General features: G+C 38.7%; 1 protein-coding gene across 2 annotated transcripts; it reads left to right on the top strand.

Moving 5' to 3' along the window:
* Positions 1-806: 806 nt before the first annotated feature.
* Positions 807-18,579, top strand: HACD1 (3-hydroxyacyl-CoA dehydratase 1). Of its 2 annotated transcripts, none has more exons than XM_050317006.1 (7): positions 807-1,059; positions 5,116-5,233; positions 6,154-6,172; positions 6,260-6,342; positions 8,945-9,066; positions 11,618-11,796; positions 13,288-18,579. In XM_050317006.1, exons 1-7 carry the CDS (start codon positions 932-934, stop codon positions 13,368-13,370), a joined length of 732 nt encoding a protein of 243 aa, XP_050172963.1. In that variant the 5' UTR covers positions 807-931; the 3' UTR covers positions 13,371-18,579. The 2 variants fall into 2 exon arrangements, with proteins under 2 accessions (XP_050172963.1, XP_050172961.1); XM_050317004.1 differs by having other exon boundaries at positions 823-1,059; positions 6,254-6,342.
* The last annotated feature ends 1,734 nt before the right edge of the window (positions 18,580-20,313 follow it).

The raw sequence follows: 20,313 nt of genomic DNA, 5'->3' as shown, positions 1-20,313 counted from the left end.
GCATTTCAAAAATATCCTGACTCAGTTTTGGAATTCTTCTGTCAGTATATGCCTGTGTTTGTGGTGTTTGAGCTAAGTTGGCCATGGTCACCATGCTTAGCTGCAGAAACGAGGAGCCCGTGGCTACATGTACGCTGCCCAAGTAGCGAACGGCATCACCAGGCTGGCACAGACTGAAACAGGTGTCATGATAGCAGGTGCAACCCACACCTTTGAAGGGTCATGTCACATCAGCTTAGCTCAGGTTGAGGCTGTCCCCCTTCTAGAGACAGTCCCTTCAGTCTCCCTGTGCTGGCTTAGCTTCCCTGTGGGTGTGCACAGAGAGCAGAGTTACAAGGCAACATGCATATTCAAATGTCATCCTTCAGTCTGCCAGCTGGGTGCTCTTCAGTCCCTTGGAAGAAATTTCCCCCTTCTCAGGTGTGGGCCTTAGTGTTCCTCATGTTCTGAGGATGGTATTTATGGAAATCTACCGGCCTGGGAGATGTTCTCTCCCCGAGGTCAACCCTGGCAGGTCACCCTGTTTGGCCTCTGAGAGGGGGACCTTGGGCATATTCCCACCACTCGGTCTCTGAGCAGACTTCCAGATGTTCAACCTCAGACACACATTTCTGTGTTTCCATGAACTTCACTATTTTCTGTCACTTCGGCTGGGGTGGGCTATGCCCGCTGCTGCCGCCTGAGGCCAGGTACCACGCCACAAGGATCTCCCTCCCGATGGAGGCTCGCCCGCCCCCGCCGGGTCTGACTGACCCGGGGAGCCCCACGGGGCGGAGGGAGGAGCGCCCTGGGCCATGTGAGCAGCTGGCGGCGGCAGCGGCCTCGGGGAAGACAGATGGGGTGAGAGACAGCGCGGGTCCGGCTGTCAGCGGCCGAGCCCCGCCGCGGAGGGAGCCCCTCCTCCCGCCGTGCGCGCCCGGCCGGGGCAACCATGGCGTCCAGCGAGGAGGACGGAGCCGGTAACGGCGCGGTGGAGGAGAAGGAGAAGGGCAAGAAGCGGAAGCTGGGCGCCCTGGCCACGGCCTGGCTCATCTTCTACAACGTCGCCATGACCGCGGGGTGAGCGGGCGCGGGCGGCAGCGCGGCGGCTCCGCGGGGCGCGGAGCGGCGGGGCCGGGGCAGCGCGGCGGGGGCGCGGCGGGCCCGGGGGCTGCGGGGCGGGAGAGCGGGGATGCGGGAGAGCCGCCGGGACCGGGGCTACCCTGGCCCGCCGGGCATTGCCTAATACGGTGCAGCGCAGCCGGCCGCCGGCGCCCGCCGCCGAGGTTAAGTATAGCCGGCACCGGAATGCCGGGCGGGATGGCGCGTCCCTCGGCTGAGCTGCCGCCGCCCGCCTCCGGATGGGGAGGCGAAAGCGCCCCTCGGTGCCGCCGAGAGCTTCACGCCCCGGGATCCCGCGTGGGGCAGCGCCTTTGGTTCCGTGAGCCCCGGCTCTGGCAAGCAAAGCCCACTCCGGCTCCCGGAGGGGAGAGCGCAGCCCGCAGAACCGGCGGTCATTGATGATGAGCGGGGACGGGTGGAGGGGAAAGCGTTGCAGTAGCCCAGGGGATTCATTTGAGCTTGTGCTGCGAGGCTTTGCTCTAAGGAAAGTGGAACAGATCATAAGAACACTCAGGTTTATGCTATTAGTGCTTGACGCACATATTTCCATTTAATGAAAATTTGCCCTGTTCACTAATTATTGGGGGAAAATACCTTCAACTTATTAATTTCCACATGCTTAAAAGAAAGCTAGGAATGAACCATTTTATAACTTCTAGTATGATATTCATCAGGAGAACAGTTTTACTTTGGTTACCAGTGAGTGAACTCTCTGTCCTTTGAATTCCATGATGCAAAACTGACATGCTGTAGTTGAAGCAGGAGTTCAGGTACTGATGGAGAAAGCCAGGAGTATGATCTTTTCTTCTCTCTATCATCTGTGAATCTTGAGCATGTATTTCAGTCTGTTCATATATTGCTGCAGCACCTTTCGAAAAGTGCTTTTAATGAATGTAATTTTTTTCTAGCTGGCAGGTTACAGTTACCTCATTGAACTCCCAGACTTGTGCTCCATGTGTGAATTTGCTAATGAACACTGACTCTTGTCACGGACTTTTATTTGTCTCTAAAAGATTATCGAACCATATTAGTTTTGACCTTAGGTGCAGCTTCAGTATCTCCCACTTCCTTCTCTTCCATCTGCCATTCTTATCAAAAAGGATTAAGACATGCAAAATTTGATATTTTATGTGAAAATGAAGGAAAAAAAAAAGAGCTAGGAACAAATTTTTTAATCTTTTATGGGTACAATTTCAGAGAAAAATAAACTTAGGAAATAGAGCAATATTTAACAAAGGTGCTACCCAGGATAAATAAGTAGCTAGAACAGCATATTTGTCCAGTTGTCCAGACAGTGCAACGTAGCAAAGTGTTTCCAGAGTTTTAACAAAATAATGCATAACAGCATTATCTTTCTAACACAGGTTTAAGAGACTAAAGTGACAGATGAATACCCAGTCTTACTGAAGCCCCAACTGGAAATGCTACCTTTATTTTAGGAAGTGTTTTCCATTTCCTTGTGATTTGCAATACTGAGTACAAGGGCTTTCCTGAGATCCAGAGTCAAAGCCACTGACACCTAAATAAATCCACCCACAGAAATTCATGTCCACATAAAAATTTATTTAAGAAAAATGTATTTGCAGTCTTTGCTTCTGAGTGTAGTCCAAGATTACTTCTCTCTGCAATGCTTTGGTTATGGAACAAGATACAGAAAATGTCTTGTTAGGTAAGATGTATTATGACTTCTCAGTCTAGGGCTAGGACAGAGCTGTTGCTGTCACCATTCATGCTGCCAGCTGGATGTAAACTCGCTGTCACCCTCTTCTTGTTAAAGTCTTCCCTATAAAACAGAGCAGCTTTACTATGGAGAACTACACGTGATATTTCAGTAATTCCTCATTTCTGCAGTGGTGGGAGACTACCTGAAATAAATCCACTCATATTTAAAATCCATTATAAAATCTAAGTGACATTTGCAGGGGAAAATTTTGGAGCTCTGGCAGATCAGATTCATGGGCTTAAAGTAGAAGGGATCAAGGAGGGGAATCATTCCTACCGTGTGGGTAAGCCTGACTAACTATGTGAGTTTGAAATGCTGTCATGAAATGCTGGAATGGGCCACGCCAAGTGACTGCATAGCAGTAGCCACCTTGCGTAAGAGTTGTTAAGGGGCTGATACTGAAGTACGTGCCATCCGAGGTGAACGAGGGCTTGTCACAATCCACGCGACTCTCACGCTGTTACAGCACAAGGGATCTGACCAAATGATTAGTATTTCCTGGTGCCCTGTTTCCAGTATTAGCCAATACCTTATGCTTAGGGCGGAGTATAGGAATGGCAGATGAGTTAAATATTTATCCAAATGTTTATGTAGGTATTTCTCTGAATGTTTATGTGCTCTCTGAATCTGCCTCTGAGTATTTCTCAGACACCTCTGCTTTGTCACTTGGGCCCATCCTTAGCCAGAGCTCATGTCACATGCTTGCTATGGCCTATAGAGAATGAAAGAACTCAGTAATTTTTCCCAGTATCATCAGACAAGAAGTTAAACTAAAATTGTTATAATTTTGGGGGTTTATTTTTACCTCTCAAAATAGCCATCCATAGCTCTGGTTATGCCTGTGTCTATATTAGAGAATTTTTGTACTTTCTTTAGTCTTTGTGGAAAGTTTTGATTCATCTTGCTAGTTTGATGTCTTATGAATGTGGTGTAGCTCTGAAAGGTTGAGAGAGTTGAAGTTGTCCAGTATGGAAAGGAGAAGGCTCTGGGGTGACATTACTGAGACCTTTTGGTACCTGAAGGGAGACTGCAGGAAAGCTGGAGAGGGACTTTTCACAAGGACCTCTAGTGATAGAACAAGGGGGAATGGCTTTAAACTGGAAGAAGGCAGGTTTATATTATATATTAGGAAGAAGTTCTTTACTGTGAAGGTGGTGAGGCACTTGCATACGTTGCCCAAAGAACCTGTGTTTGTCCCATCCTTGGAAGTGTCCAAGGCCAGGTTGGATGGGGCTCTGAGCAACCTGGTCCAGGGGAAGGTGTCCCTGCCTGTGGCAGGAGGGTTGCAAGTAGATGAACTTTAAAGTCCTTTCCAACGCAAATCATTCTATGATTCTATGATTAATGAATGTATAGTACACTCTTTTGAAAATCTTAATTATATAAATACAGATTTATTATGTGGAAGGAACTGCACATACCTTGGGTTATTGTACAGAGTTTGGGCTGACGGTGGGGATCAATCAACCACAGTTTAGTAGTTTACTTTTCTTTAATCTCAATTTCCATTCAATTTAAGTTTTGTATCAAGTTCTAATATGACTAAAAGATACTGTTACTCTCTTTCTTTTACATTGGAAGGATTATTAGTTGGCATCATTGTTCAGCTTCCCCCCCCCCCAACAAAAAAAAAAAAATTCCAGCATCCTCAAATGTACTAGTTAAATATACCTGCCTCTGGAAGCCAGGAGCATAGAACACCCATCTTTCAGCACTTTGCCACCTGATTTTTAAAGATCACTTCTCAACACTATTGAAAACACAATAGTAATGGTAACTTCAGTTGGACAATCACAAACAGATCACTACTCAGTCCCCTAATCGATGAGTTGAGAGGCTGTGAAAAATGTAAAACTGATGTGCATAGGTTCTGGTCCTTTACTCATTCAAACCTGCCACCTAAACAGTGGCTTCAGTGCCAAGTTCATTGTGTGTTTTCAAATAACAGTAATTTGCGGTAGAGATGCATGAGGACTTAATAGTAAAAATATGTAGTCCCTACTAGTGAAAAGTCAGATGGATGGGTGGTTTTGGGGGGTTCCCTCAATTCAAGTCAGTCCTCTAAAGGTAGCAAGTCATTCTCCATCCTTTTCCAAGTAAAGAGATAAGAGTGTAGTGTTTACATAACATTATAATGTTTATATCTAAAGATATTTTTTATGATCTCAGAACATTGACAAGTGAAGAAGCAAAGATATTCTGTAAAGAAAAATACTCTACTAAATTATTTACAGTGGATGGATATTTTTAGAATTCTAATTTGAAATGTATCCATTCTCTTTCTTTTGTAGGTGGCTGGTATTAGGTATTGCCATGGTGCGGTTTTATATACAGAAAGGAACACATAGAGGCTTATTCAGAAGCGTTCAAAAGACGCTTAAATTTTTCCAGACATTTGCTTTGCTTGAGGTAAATTTTAAACATTAGTTTGCTTTACTGGATACTGCATATCATAGGCAAAACACATTATTATCCTGAATTTAAAATCAAAATATTATATTAGTACTAAAAGTCCTTTTAATTTTATTATTTCATAAAGGCTTTTTATTATTTAATGAAGGGGGGCCAAGGTGATTACTTGAAACAAGTAGGCACATTTTTTTCAAACTTGATTCTAGTATTTCTTTAAATCAAACAGTGCCTGGGAACTGCTTTTATTTGAGAATCTTGAATGAAAAAAACAAAATTTGAAAAGCATTCCAGCCAGCAGATCAACCCTCTAGCATAGTAGGTATTTCACCACCATCTCCAGAGATTATAGTTTACTTATTACTCCTTATACTGGACTTAGTATCCTTTGTGCCTTTTCTGCTTCTGTTTATTTCTGGACCAGATTCACGTACATCTGTTGAAGGAAGCTGTTGGGTTTATTGAGCACTTGCAGTTCTTTCCTAGGCACAACAAAGAGTGCCTATCTACAGTTTAACTTTTTTCCTCAATCTGCCTACAACACTTCTATTTCAAACTATTAAAATCATGTCAACAGCTGTATATAGTAAAATTCTCTCCTGTAAAATTCTTCTTTGAATAAGGTAATGGAAGGGAAGCTTACTAGTTGAAAATGAAATGCTTTGTAAATATTTAATTGTCTGATATATACAATTAGTTTTGAAACTAAATGTCTTTCATGTGTTTGCACAGCTGAAATCCTGAGCCCATTGGTTGCCAGGGCTCGGCCGTGAATTTCTTTTAAAGACTGTTAGTTGGAGGCAAAAGAACCTTCCCTTCAGAATTAAGCCTAGCTTTATATTAATATCAAAAGACCATGCTTATAGTGTAGCTAGTGACGTGCTGCACATCAGTAACCTCTAACTTATTTTTATTTACAGGTAGTCCACTGTGCAGTTGGTGAGTTCTTTGTTTTAGTTTCTCCTATAAGTAGTTACAACATGAACTGTGGAACAGAGATAACATGTTTCTCTTTTTAAGGAATAGTTCGCACATCTGTGCTTGTGACCGGGGTCCAAGTGAGTTCAAGAATCTTCATGGTGTGGTTCATTGCACATAGTATAAAACAGGTATGTGCATAAGCAAGTTACGTTTTGATTGTTTTTAAGGAGAAGCTATTAATACAGCTCTCATTTCACAAGGAAGACCAACTTAAAAACGAATGATAATCCTTAATGAGTATGCTTACATACTCGAGTGCAATCTTGGAAGTTGGAGTTAAAAAATGGAATTTATGTGCTTCTTCCCAGGAGACTGAGTCTGGGTCTTACCTGTGAATCAGCAGTGTCTTTGGCATTGTGCTGGCTGTGGTCAGCCTAGGCGAGATCAACGACTGCTGCTGTTATTTAGCAGCAAATCTACCACAGTGTTACCACTTCCCTTTCAAAAAATTTAATTAGCACTTGCTGAATTAATCTAAATAGAATATAAATTTATGTCTTTAAATTGATGTCTCATATTGAATTTACTTGGGTAAACATGGTTGTGATTTTGCAGTTGATTTTAGGAACTATCTCAGAATTTAAACGTTATGGTAGTATTAACATTTGATGACATGCATAAATTCATATCCAGCATTCCACAGTGACAGTTCAGGGCGTGTATAAATGGCTATGGTTTGTTTGCCCTGCTGTAGGTGGCTATGGTAAGGCTAGTGGTTCGTTAGCAGAATGAAAGAAGCAGACTGCTTACAGCTAGTAGGTAGGACATTCGGGTCAGTTTCTGAGGTCTGCTTTCTGTGAAAGGCATGTAAGAATTAAGTGAAGGATTTTGTGCTCCTGATTTTCTTCAGAACTTGAAAAGCTGAGCCATTAAACTGTCTCACCAGCAGATGGCATAGGCCTTTCTGCAAATGGGTTATCCTAGCACCTGCCTCAGTTACCAAATCTCTTTGTTTCAGTTCACGGAGAACTAATTTTCTACACTGCATCTTTTTTTTTTTTTTTTTTTAATCTAAGTGTTTTCATTTTTTCTTGAGGGAAAATGTCTCAGAGATTAACAAGGTTTTTATATTGAATGTTTACATAGAAGCTGAACTATAGCACTGCATTTTGCCATTTTTATTATTTGCAGTGGATTAAATTTTTAGCATATCCAGTAATTTATTTTATTTCCTATATCTACAGTACAGTAAGTCAAGCTTGGTCCAAGAAAAAATACATACGAATGTATGTCTGATTGTATTTCATGCTGTTATTGCTTAGCAGGCATGAATGTTCAGGGTCACTTTAGGTGGTGAGAGGCATGTCAGTGATAATAGCCAGACCCAGATCTCTCCACTTGACTGGAGATTTGCAAGGCAGCAGATAGAAATTCTCTGCATACTTATTTAAAAGCTCTTCAGCTTGGATTTAGCACTGTGACATGAATCCAAGCTTGGGTTATCTATGTTTGTCTCTAATTTCATGAGGCAAAGAACAGCCTAATTCTGTCTTTACTTTTGCTTCTTAGTTTGGATGTCTTTGCATTTCAGTTGTTCCTATTTTGTTTGTGATTTTGGTACTATTTTTATATCCCCATTTTTTCTATTATGTTGGTGAAATCCACTAAAAATGCACCTTCTCTAACTGACACAAATTAGGGGGTGATTTTATGAGCACTTACCGTTCTTCTTGACTTTTGATAGGGTTGTGGATTTTGAGCATCTTGGAGATAATAGTAAGCTTTGTCACTGTGTTGCATTTTATTTTAAAAAATCATTTCCCTTTTTTGTAATTTTAACAAAACTTGTGTTACTTTATTTTATGTCACAGACATCCCTGGAGCTTTTCAGCCTTCAGGCATGGAAGTGTATTACAAAATTCCTCCCACTTAAAGAAAAGAAAATTACTTGTGTGTAATTCTTCCTTTCAGAAGGTAGTGTTTGTAATAGATCCCCACGTGCCTTCTCTCTATTTGGGGACTTTTGTTTATTTGTTCACTGAGAGTGAAAAAGAGCCGATGTTTTGAAAAAGTAGATGTGCTGCCTACTGATGAGGCAGTTTAATGACTCAGAACTTAAACAGGATTGTTGAGTGGGTTTACCCAAAGCTCCTGATCTAGCAACTACTCTTCGAATTATGAGCCATCTGTGCTCCACCTACTTAACTATCTTAGAGCTCTCTGAAGTCTGCCAAACTTGATCTTTCGTGACCAAGTTCTAGTTAGCAGATTATACAAAGCAATTCCTTTTGTCTAAAGCTTCATGGAGATGTGCATTATACAGTGAGGAAGAAGCAAGATAAAAAGTAAGAGAAAGTCTAGGAGACAGAGTAGTGAAATGCAGGATGGTTAAAAACTGATTATGAAAAAGTACATATCTTCTGTAGCATTGTTTTGTTCTTGCTGTTTTGAGGAGTAAGAAAATAAACAAGTCGACCACAAATAAAAGAGAGAGGCCGTTAGTGTAGTGAAAATACAGGTAGAGAACAAAGAGGAGGAATAAGCATAATTATAGGGTTTTATATTTGCATAATGGATAAAGATTGCTCAGTTTGCAAAATGTCTATTAGTAAATACATTTGATAATGGACTCTACCTGGTAATGGTTTCAGCAAATCACTTTTATGACAAAATTTTCTCTTTCTACAAGTTGTTAGTTCTGTTCCATGAATCTTAAAGAGAAGTCTGTTGCATTTGCACAGAAAAGAGGCTTAAGGATAAAGAAAATGTTGGTTCTTTATACTTCTGCAGATCCAGAATGAGGAGAGCGTTATTCTTTTTCTGGTGGTATGGACTGTGACAGAGATTACTCGATATTCCTTCTACACATTCAACCTGCTCAACCATTTGCCATACTTCATTAAATGGGCCAGGTGGAGATGTCTTGCACTTCAGTTTCTCATGGTTCTGTGCATGTTAGTTTCACGCATGCTGAGCTAACACTCAGGAGAGCAGAATTTTGAGCTTTCATTATGTGTCAGTAAAGTGCAAGTTGGTTGCTTTCTGTACTTGGGATCATTGTTGCTTGGTTTTAAATGTTAAAAGTATTTTAGCTGAGATTTTTGGGGTGTGATTTGTTCTTTGCTTTCTGTGCCTCACATTTGAGCTCTGCTTTCACTTATTCTTAATTTTTTTCTTTATTTTTAGAGTCATCATTTAACTTAAGTGTGACTCTCTAAGATGCTTTTGAATACTGTGCCCAAAATTAAGCACCTGTGCTAGTCTTTGTGGATGTCAGTTCTTTGAAAACGTGGGCATTGTTGTCACTCAATCTGTGTGCATATTATTACTTTATATGAAGTTCTGCTTTATCAGAGCTTTTGTAAGATTATATCCATGTAGTGAAGTTAAATACTGACTTAGTTTAGCACACATAAAAAGTGTATTCCATGTCAAAACTATTTGGATTTTGAAGCATACTTAGGGTTGGCCACTAGATCACATATATTACGGAGACTGCCTGTTTATCAGGAGACTAGGAGAGTATTCTCTGTATTCATTATTTTTAAAATACATGTAAGACAGATTTAGGATGTTAGAAGGAAAATATCTAACCTACATTCAGTGCAGGTGACTCTTATTTAAAAGAATTTGTTATTTTCCTTCATTTTTGTTTTATAGAAAATTCAGTTTTGATGCTTCTAATATACTTCTTTAATATGTCTGATATTTATGTCCATTCCTGTAATATGTTATATTTTCGCTAGTACCTAAGGTGATAGACTTGGTTACGTTTTAGTGCTAAACATGACAAACTTAGAAATAATCAGGTTGGCAGTCATTAATAGTTTTTTATATAGGCTTCAGGAAGAAGTATACATCCATTGACAGATATACTTTTTGCCATCAGGTCAGTGTGTCTTGAATGACAAGATCTTGTTTCCTTAATATAGACAATAGGGAAAATCGATATTCTAACAGCAGAGATATATGGTGAAATATATTATAAACAAAACACTTGAAAATGTGTTATCTTTTCATAGAGTCCAAAATATCCCATCAAGATTTATGGATAAACAAACAGCATAACTGGACATAAATTCAGTACTCCCAAGAGAGCTGGAATTTCCAATCTTTAGCTTATAATTGTAAAAGATTCTCCTGTCTGTTGTTAATGGAATTTGTATGCTTCAAATTTTAGTTCAGAATTTCTGGGTTTTTTTAACTGCATAGAGACACACTGTGTGTTAAGTCATTGCATCAGTTCCTTCTAATACCTCCCCTAATCTACAATATTCCCAATGGTGCCAAGCAATAGGGCAAGAGGCAATGGACAGAAACTGATGCACAGGAAGTTCCACCTGAATATGAGGAAGAACTTCTTTGCTGTGAAGGTGACTGAGCACTGCAGCGGGTTTCCCAGAGAGGTTGTGGAGTCTCCATTACTGGAGATATGCAAGAACTGTCTGGACACAATCCTGTGCCACGTGCTCTGGGACGACCCTGCTTGGGCAGGAAGGTTGGACCAGATAACCCACTATGGTCCCCTCTAACTTGACCCATTCTGTGATTTCCCTAATCTGTACTCTGATCTGCAAGTTCTCTAAGCCCATTTACTTCTAGGAGAGTTTCATGTTTAGTTGCTGCTGTTTTGGATCTCATCTCTTTTGGTCAGGGAGTGCACACTGTGCCTTTCTCTCTGTCCAACAGCTGTCATTGCTGTTCCCTGCATGAACTGGAGAATTTTTCCTTAGGAGAACCTGCATGTCCATGGTGCACTGTGTGTAAGGACAGCACAAAGCCTTTTGATTACAGTTTTTCATTTTGTCACTGCCTATGTGGCCTATGGTCATTCAAACCACATTTTCTTTAAACTTTGCCTTTGATTTGAACATCTTCTCCCTTTAAAATGGATCTGATGAGTTTCAGGCACTGCCATTTTCTTTTATTTTTTTTATTTCAATTTCCATTAGTGGTAAATGTAGTATTATATAAATTTCCCATGTGGTAGCAAGTTAAACAGGCTGATGTTTCTCAATGTTTTCATTATCCTCAAATAAATTAAAATGCATAAAAGTTGGCCGAGTGTGCATGCACTGTGATGAAAATATGTAAGATCATCTGAATTTGGGATTTAGTCCTGGTCTGAATCCTGTCAAATGACAACAGGAGCAAGATCAGTACATGTAAAAAAAAATCATTATCGGAGACTACAAGTTTGAGGATTGTTTTATTATAAAGACATACAAACAGTCTGATACTTCACTGTTTTAAATAAAAGCACTGAAGAATGCATGCTCTGTAAATCTAAGCAACTCTCTCCAAAGTAAATGAAACTGGTGTTCTGTGCCAAGTCAGAATGTGGTCTTTGATTTTGGTGCAGGAACCACTGTAATACATTGCTGTGCCACTAATAATAACAAGAGAAAATTTTAAATTTGTGGGGTGTTTCTCACGCAGTTTTTTTTTTACTTTTTCATGCAGATACAACTTTTTTATCATTTTGTATCCTGCTGGAGTTGCAGGTGAACTGCTAACCATATATGCTGCTTTACCCTATGTGAAGAAAACAGGAATGTTTTCACTGAGACTTCCCAACAAATATAATGTCTCCTTTGACTACTATTACTTCCTTATTATTGTCATGATCTCCTATGTGCCCTGTAAGTATTATTTAACTATAGAAACATTTTAACAGCATAATAATCAGTCATCAGCAATGCTGGAAGCACTGCCTCTAGTAAAATTTGCTGAACATTTTCCACTGTAAAAGCCTGCTTTCTGTTGTTCCAAGCTTTGCTGTGCTTTAATTGGTTAGACTGAAATTTTCTGTCCTGTTATCTGTCTCAGCACATAAGCTGTCAAAAATTTCAGTGAAAATGCTAAAAGCATTTCTAAGACTTGTACAAAGGAAAAAAACTTTTTGCTTACCCACAGAAATGTCTGTAACTGTGTCACTGAGACTTCCTAGTGCCTCAGCCACTTTGAAGCAATGGCTTAAAAATGGTCCTGCAAGTTGTGCCAGAGATTTGCTGTGTTGTTATTGCTACTAATGCTCATTTATCTCTGAAAAATCACATTTCAAGCATGCTTGGGAAAAACTTGAAATTATATTCTCCAAGATTTCATTTTCACAGAAATCAACCCTTCTCTCCCTGCCCCCCAAAGCTCTCAGAACATCTTCAGTCCCTGGTTTAGTCAGTTTGTCCTTGTGCTTAACGGATACCAGAAGCCACAGATCAATTGGCTGAAGTGAGCTGAGAGTAGAGAGACTATCTGTCTTTCTCTTCCACTGGTACCTATGCAGTGGAGACAAGGAGAAAGCAAACTGATTCAGATACACTGCCACGAATGGGGCTAGATCAAACTAGGAATATGTAACATTTTAGATAATGTTACTAACAGAATATATAATAGAATATTTTGGATAATCTGTACACTGAGGTTAGAAACAAGGTAGCAGGTTAGAGTGAGAAACTGAGAAGGAGAAAAACTGAAGTTAAAAGGTCTGTAATGTGCATTCATAAAGGGAGAAAGAGACTTTAAGCATGGACTTTCATAATATGTACATACACTATGAAATTTGTTGTCACAAGAAATCATGAAGGACAGCAAGTGAGATTGATGTGAGTAAAAAATGACCTAAGCTGTCATAACTTATTAATGATTTTACAGCTGTTTATATAACTTAATGTTTCAGGAATAAATCCGGTTTTCTAGCCAGTAAGTGTAAGAATCAACTCTGTCATTAGGACAGTAATATAATAGATGACAGAGGGCCAGGAGAGAGGGATCTCCTCACTTGAGACTTGAACAAGTAGGTTAAATTTGTATCCTCAAAGTCTTAATTCAAACATGCTTACCTTAGCACACATTTGAAGGCTTCAGGCACTGCCCAAATGTGATTAAGTCCTGTTTCTAGAAAGTATTGAAGCAAGGGTCCTTGAACACAGGGTATATATTCAGGGGGACCTTGTCTGACTTTTGAGTAATTATTGTTTTGTAATTCACTGCAATATTAATGACTTGTTATTATTTACCTTAACCAATTGCAGCACTGCGTGCCATAATGTTTAGTCATTCTGCAAAATTGTGTTTTATGTGATCTGTTGAATTTTTTCATCTAATTTGCTTTCTTTTATGCTTTTATCAAGTATTTCCACAACTCTACTTCCACATGCTGCGGCAGAGAAGAAGGGTGCTTCATGGAGAAGTGATTGTGGAAAAGGACGATTGAATCAAGATGTGTAACTATGGTGCTTTTGGTGGAAAACAAAAAAGAGGGTAAAACCTCAGTACTTCCTGTGATTTTTCTGAGTCGAAGTTTTAAAACATGGAACAAGAATAAACAACTGTGCATAAAATAGCATGGACTCTATTATTTTTACAACTGATATATTTTCAGACCTACCTTTTCATCCTCAGTTTCACTTTGGTTTTTAATTGTTTAATTCTTCAAACAAATTATTTTCTTATTTTCAATAGGTTCACAAATAGCTTTAAGTGTTGGAATAGTTGGCTCCTGAGCCTTCTGTTCAGAAAGTTGTGTTATGACCTATAATCATCATCAAGAACAGAAGGAGAGTTGATAAGTTGTACTGATAGTGAGTCTTCTGGAAAACAGCAGAGCGTAAATTGGGTAATTGAGGTTTTTATAGTCTAGGCGGCTTGAATGTTTTTTAAGCTTTATATTAAATAATATATTTCCTCTTATAAGTACTGTAGCACATTGTTCAACAATCTTTGAATTACAGTAGGACTTTGGATAGTAGCTGAATCCTTGATTGTCGTGCAAATTTGGATCTCCCTGTATTTTCATTTGTAATTTTACAGATACATAGAATAACAGATATCAAATTGAGTGTTTAAAAGTTTTTGCTGAGGAGCAGACTTGATGTGCCTACTTTTCTCTGATCAGTAGCTGGAATGGGACTTGTTTGCAGAGGAAGTCTGAATATCATAATGTTTGCTATTCTACACTTAAATTAAGTATGCAGAAAAATCTCAGTTTTGCATTTAGAAACTGTAGGTATAGTGAGATATTTGACTTCTTATAAATAGCTCTGCGGGATAAAATATATTTGAAATAAGGTCTTAAAATAGAAATTGTGCTTTGAATCAACCCACTGTGCGATTTTAATTGCTCCCTTTCCATTAATTGTTTACACTGTGTTGACCTAATTCTATTCAATGTCTTCAATAATCTGCAAGAAGGATCTACAGTATATTAATGAAAGTTACAGATGATATTGCATTATATGATACCTGAGTGGGAGAGGTTCAACAAATTAGACAGAGCCTAAAAGATTCAGAGAGAAGGTAATGCATTTGAGGAAACTTGGATACTTAGTGAGAGAGAGAGAAGACTGAAATGTAGTAATGTGGTAAGCAGCTTTGACAATGTGGGCAGCAAAATTGCTTCTGGCATCACATGTCAAACGAAGAATATATATGCAGATGTACTGCATTAGCAGCTGGAAATCAGAATACTTGTGATGGCTGAGGTGGTATCTGGAGTACAGTGTTATATTTTTGAGTACTTCAAGAATTGAGGCAATCTTCTGAAAAGTTACAGAACAAAACCATAATGAGTTTAAGTGAGAAAGAAGTCGGAAAGATTGAGTCGTTAATATTGATAATTTTTTGTTATATGACAAATACATGTAAAGGAAGAGGCTTTCTAAGTGTGAAGGTGCAACTGGAACTGATTATATGAATTTGAAACAAGGTAAATAGCCAATGAATGTCAGGAGAAAGATCCTGCTAATGAGATCAGTTCTGTTATGGAATGACACAGTAGTGCTTATCAGTGCATACAATTTCTTGGGAAGTTTTTATCTAGATTTCGCAAGTGTTTGGACTATGTACTTGAAAATAGGCAGTTTCCATTTTTAGTTTCAATGATTCTATGGTTATACAGCTCTTTTGAAATTTGTAGCTGCACGTTTTTCTGGTGTATCAGGTAATTTGATTAAAAAAAGCAAGGATTTGCTACATCTCTTAACTTTCAAATTCCATTTTGTGCCTTAAATTTGTGATATTTTTGCATGTCTTCGTTACACGTAAATGAGTTTCCTTGTAAACAACAGGTGCATAGTGGACTTGAAATAGAATAGTTGCATTTTTTTCACTTTTAAAAGGTGGAATCTTTGTATCCTTTAAAACAAATGTCACACAAGGTGCTATAATTTAACCTACTACTTCTCTGTTTTATATGCAGCTAAAATTATTAAAGGTTTAAAATATAAACTATATTTACAACACTGAATCACAGAATAGTTGTGTTACACATGTTCAGACTAGCAGTTGTATTTGTCCAAAGTTCTTAGAGTACTGTTTTATAAACTTCTCTTGCTTTTTGATCCTTGAGGAACATCATGGCATTTTTCAGAAAGAAATCTGTCAGCAAGCAGAATAGTGTGATTGAATATAACTAACTAAGATTAGATCAAGTTCTGTATCTTTTTTACTGTCAGGGCAGCTCACTGAAGACCATAGCTATCAATTAATTGAAAATGCATTGGATACTTTAAGAGTATGATTTTGAAATCCTTAGTCAGATGAGTGTATCCCACAGACACTATTCCTGCAATAAAAGGAATACTTGCACTGTAATATTGCATTATATTTGTTTTCGTTGTGGCCTAAGGATATGTTCAATCAAGGAGATATTTTTATATCCTTTTGTGCATGTGACATGAAAAAAAGACAGCACTGTTTGCTAAAATCTTGTGTTGCACTTTCATAAAGCAACAGTGTACAACGTAATGATACAATTTAAAAACTGATTTGCAGCTACAATATAGTCATGATAAATGAGTACTAATAAATCTAAAAATTACTTACAGTATCACATTCAATGTTTCATAGACCAGAGAGATTGGCACAGCTTGAGGCCTTTTCCTCTTTTCCAGTTGCTAGTTGCTATATTGTTAGAATATCTTCTGAAAGATAGTTAGAATTGCAAGTAAAATCCTCTTGCTATTGACTTCAGACTTCCTAGGTAGCTTACTTAAATTTCAGTATAACATCATGAAGCATTTAATTAGCTTGTTAAATAGGCATTAAAATTAAGTATGATTTTCATATGGTGCTCTCTTTCCAACTTCTTTTTTACACTTTTTTTTTGTCGTCTTCTCTGCAATATTCCTAGTTCTGTAAAGCATTTAAATCCTCCTGCTTATGTAAGATTAGAAATGTATTCAAACATAAACATCTCTAATGTTTTCATGTAGTCTTTAACAAATTGTTTTCTTACTCGTGCTATGCATGCTTTCTGAAATGAAGTTATATAGAGCATAGCCTTATGAAGCTTTTCTAATGACAGTACACAGGAATATGCCTTTGGAAGGAGATTTCTATTCATCAGGTGACCTTGCCTACTATTGGTAGTAACAGAAACACACCATTCTTCATATATAATCCAGCTAAAAACAGCTGGATTTCTTGAGGTTCTCCCCAGTACTCTCACAGTGTTCCCACTGTAAAAGGCTGTTTTGAGACAGATTGAGGTGGCCTGTGTCTTCACAACTCTGCCCAGAATGTCTGGAAGCCAGATCCTGGCCTCAGGGCATGGACAGCAGAAAGGAATATGATGCTGAGATATTGCATCTCCTGCATTAGCTGCCAAGGGGCACTGGGGCCATTGTGAACAGTAGCTGATAGATGTAATTTCTCTCACCACGCAGGATGTGGGAAGAGAGGAAGCTCAGTGTGCTCTCATAGCTTTTGCCTAGGGAGCTCAGGAAATCAGCTGGGAGCACCTCTGTGACAAAGGGTGTGTTGCAGAAAGGGTTTTCCTGCTCCACTCAGCTATCTTATTACTTACTATCTATTAGCCTATATGTCTTGAGATATACTGGTGTGCCAAGATGGGTATACCACACTGCTCTCAGTCATCTGGTTCAAAATTAACTGCCTTGGATAAATAGTACAGCATGCTGCTTCTAATTCCCACTGAGCATAACATTTTGCCAGGTTCATGTTAATGGATAGATTGCAATGACTAGTTAATAGGGAGGTGTTTCCATGACCAGATGGAACCTACCTCTTCTTATCCAGACAGAATATTTTAAATCTAAGTCTAGCTACTGCTCTGACTGTGGTACTTGCAGTCTTCACAGTAGCTTACTTCAGTGGATATTTGGATATTTATGTGATTACTACATAAACTATAATGAAAACAAATTACAAACATAATAATTTATAATTTAAGATAGTTGCTACATGAACAGTTTTTGTGAATTCAGTTCTTACTTAATCTACCTGAGAAAGAAAAAAAAGGAAGGAAATACTAATAAGTGTTAATACAAATAAGTGTTCTGCACAAAGCAGTAAGGGCTTCATAAATCAAAATTTTCATGCAGGTGAACTGGCTGCAGTTCGTAAAGGATTGGTTAAATGTGTTTTTGAACAAAAAGGTTGAAAGCTTTTCTGGAAATTAAAATTTATTTCATAATGTGTATTTTAAAATGTGCTGAAAGATACTGTATTATTTATTACCAGTTTACAATTTAAATTCATGCCAAACGTACAGTTTTTATAGATGATTAATTGTAGCCCATTAAAATGTTTCATTCTGTGTTTATTACAATGGCTGTTTAAAAAACAAACACCTCATGTTTCTGCAAAGCTCTGTGTTCTCTTGCTCAAGTGAGTTGCAGTATTGTTATTGTCTACAGTGCTTTGCAAGCCTTCTAAAGTGGCAGGTTTCTATTTGCCATGGATAGCTCCTTAAACTGGCTTTCATGATGGCACACCTTCACAGTGGTTCAGTGAGTAAAACTGTATGCCACTGGTACCATTCTAGAGGTCCTGAGTGCCTTCAGTAGAACTGAAGGCTTTACAGATGTGCCTGAGTCATCCTTACGACTTCCTCAATGGAGAAGACCTGTCTCATGAGCTCTTAGGTCACAAAAGTAAGCCTGGCCAGTGAACTTAAGGCTACACCAAGACAAACTGTGGAGAACCTGGATGTTGGGTAACTCTAGCCCTCTCATAGGAAATCGCTGTCAGGTTCAGGCCTGCAACTGGTAGTGGCTGGTAAAGTTCAATACATTCTGTGTCATGTTGTATCACCTGAAACATGTTGTCTTTTTATTCATACCTCTCTTGCTTCTGTGGTCAGTCTTGAATGTATTGAGTGTCCTTTCAGTTTATGGTTTTGTAAAAGTGTAAGTACAAAAAAATTTATCTAAGTGTACCATGTATAGAATTGTACTTAAAGATTCTTAATAATGTAATTGCTCTGCAGCTGCTTATTACTGTTATTTCTTCTGAAATGTGTTATCATTAGCAGTTTACAGAGATAGGAAAACAACATGATGTGACACTTTAATAACTTATTTATTTGCAAAGATTATAAGATTTTTTGGGATATAGATTCAGATACTTGTTTTAGAGATTGTTAATACTGCAGCACTGTAGAAATTATTCATCAATTAAAAGATGTGTTCTAAAGTATGTTCTATTTGAATTTTTTTATTATTTTTTTTAAGTGTCTAGAAGTAAGTTAAAACATTATTCAGCATAATACACCAGCCTGGTATCTGTTTGCAAATACTATACATTTTTATCTAGAATTATCTCACAAATTAATCTTGAGGTCCCCTGTAACATATTTACTATTAGACAGTTTTCCTTTTCACATTTCTTAAAATATATGCCATGAGAAAAAGAGGTAGGTTTGAGTAGTAAAGTTGGTTTATCATAGAAGAGGGGAAAACACAGAGCATTAAAGAGAATGTCAATATGTATGAAGAAAATTGCAGTACAGTGGTCCTGAAATAGATGTTCTAGTAGCAGATGTTTCAGTGTTTTGGAACAGGACTTCTTTGTGGTATTAACCTTTGAGGGGAGTGGAGGCAGTGAACATCCTCTGGCTGTCCTTTGCTGTGTGACTAACAATGACATTGCAGCTATGAGAATTTCGTTGCCATGACAGTATGATAAAGCAGTATGTGAGCATTCACACCTTATTCTTTTGAATTAGGAATCAACCCCAAGGAGCTTAACTGCGTACAAAGCCTAAATCCTGTTAGTCAGATGTATTATAATGGAGACGTAGATCTCCTAATCTGAAAGTCACAGGAATGGTCTTCTGATCTAAATTTGCAGGACAGGATTTACTTATCCTGGCCCTCTACCAAGGCTAAATTATTCAGATTTCCATAGAAGCTATGGAAGAGTATCCACTGATCTCAACAGGAGTATGATGGGACATAGACATTCATGTGTTCTGTTCTGTATAAATCTGGATTTGTGAGGAAAAGGGTAAACTGTATCCTCCCTGTTAGTACAGTCTGAGAGAAAGCACATACTTGTTGTGCATTTGCTGATGCATGATGGCACACTTCTTCCCAGCTTTACAGTGTTCCCAACAGTGCTCCCTGCAGAAAACTCCAAAAGACCTGGAAATCTCCAGCATTACACCACTGTTGCATTATACTGATCTGAATTCAGCAGTCCTAGAAAATCCCTTCACATATCTGCAAAAATATCTTTTATTTCTGAAATTATTCTAGGCCCAGTGACACAACCCATTAAAAATAGTCAGGGTAGATCATCCCTCACAGCTGCTTGGACGTTCCTAGCTTGGAATACTGCCATCACTGAACAACTTTGATTTCCATAGGTAGTCTCTTGGGGGTTTGCCCTCATACCACTCTCATAAGATGGCACTTTGCCCGCTCTTAAATGGCTGTTGCAGATTCAGTAGAACAAATTGCAAATGACAAGGAAGAAAAGATTCAGATGTGTACTGCTTCACTCACCAGGCACCCTCCTGCACTTGGAAGAGAATCCTGGGTGTGTAGTCAAATTTGCGTGCCTCCTAATTTGCCATGTGTATGAAGCTGCGTAGTAGAACAGGATAGACCTTCAACTCTTGAAGAAAAGAAACGAATTTCAGTACTGAAGACAGCAAACTAAGTTCTATTGTGTAAATTAAATCTGGGAAGACCATTAAGATTCAGAGCAACAAAGCAGCAACAAAACAGAGACAGAATTGTGGATCTTGCAGCTGACATTTGCAGCCAACTGAAAGCAAGTATTTAACATTACTCCTGTTTTCATTCAAGGTGAGGTGATCTTACTGAGAATAAAAGAATGTAATTCTTGCCAGAAGGAGTCTCATACAGTGATCATCTCTGGGGTCAATTGATTTAACCTTGCAATCTCTA

Source organism: Myiozetetes cayanensis, unplaced genomic scaffold (genome assembly GCF_022539395.1).
Source record: "Myiozetetes cayanensis isolate MyiCay16 unplaced genomic scaffold, myiCay2020 scf1, whole genome shotgun sequence".
NCBI classification, from domain to species: Eukaryota; Metazoa; Chordata; class Aves; order Passeriformes; family Tyrannidae; genus Myiozetetes; species Myiozetetes cayanensis.
The sequence above is the reverse complement of the archived record's forward strand: the minus strand, read 5'-3'. Positions and strand labels throughout refer to the sequence as shown.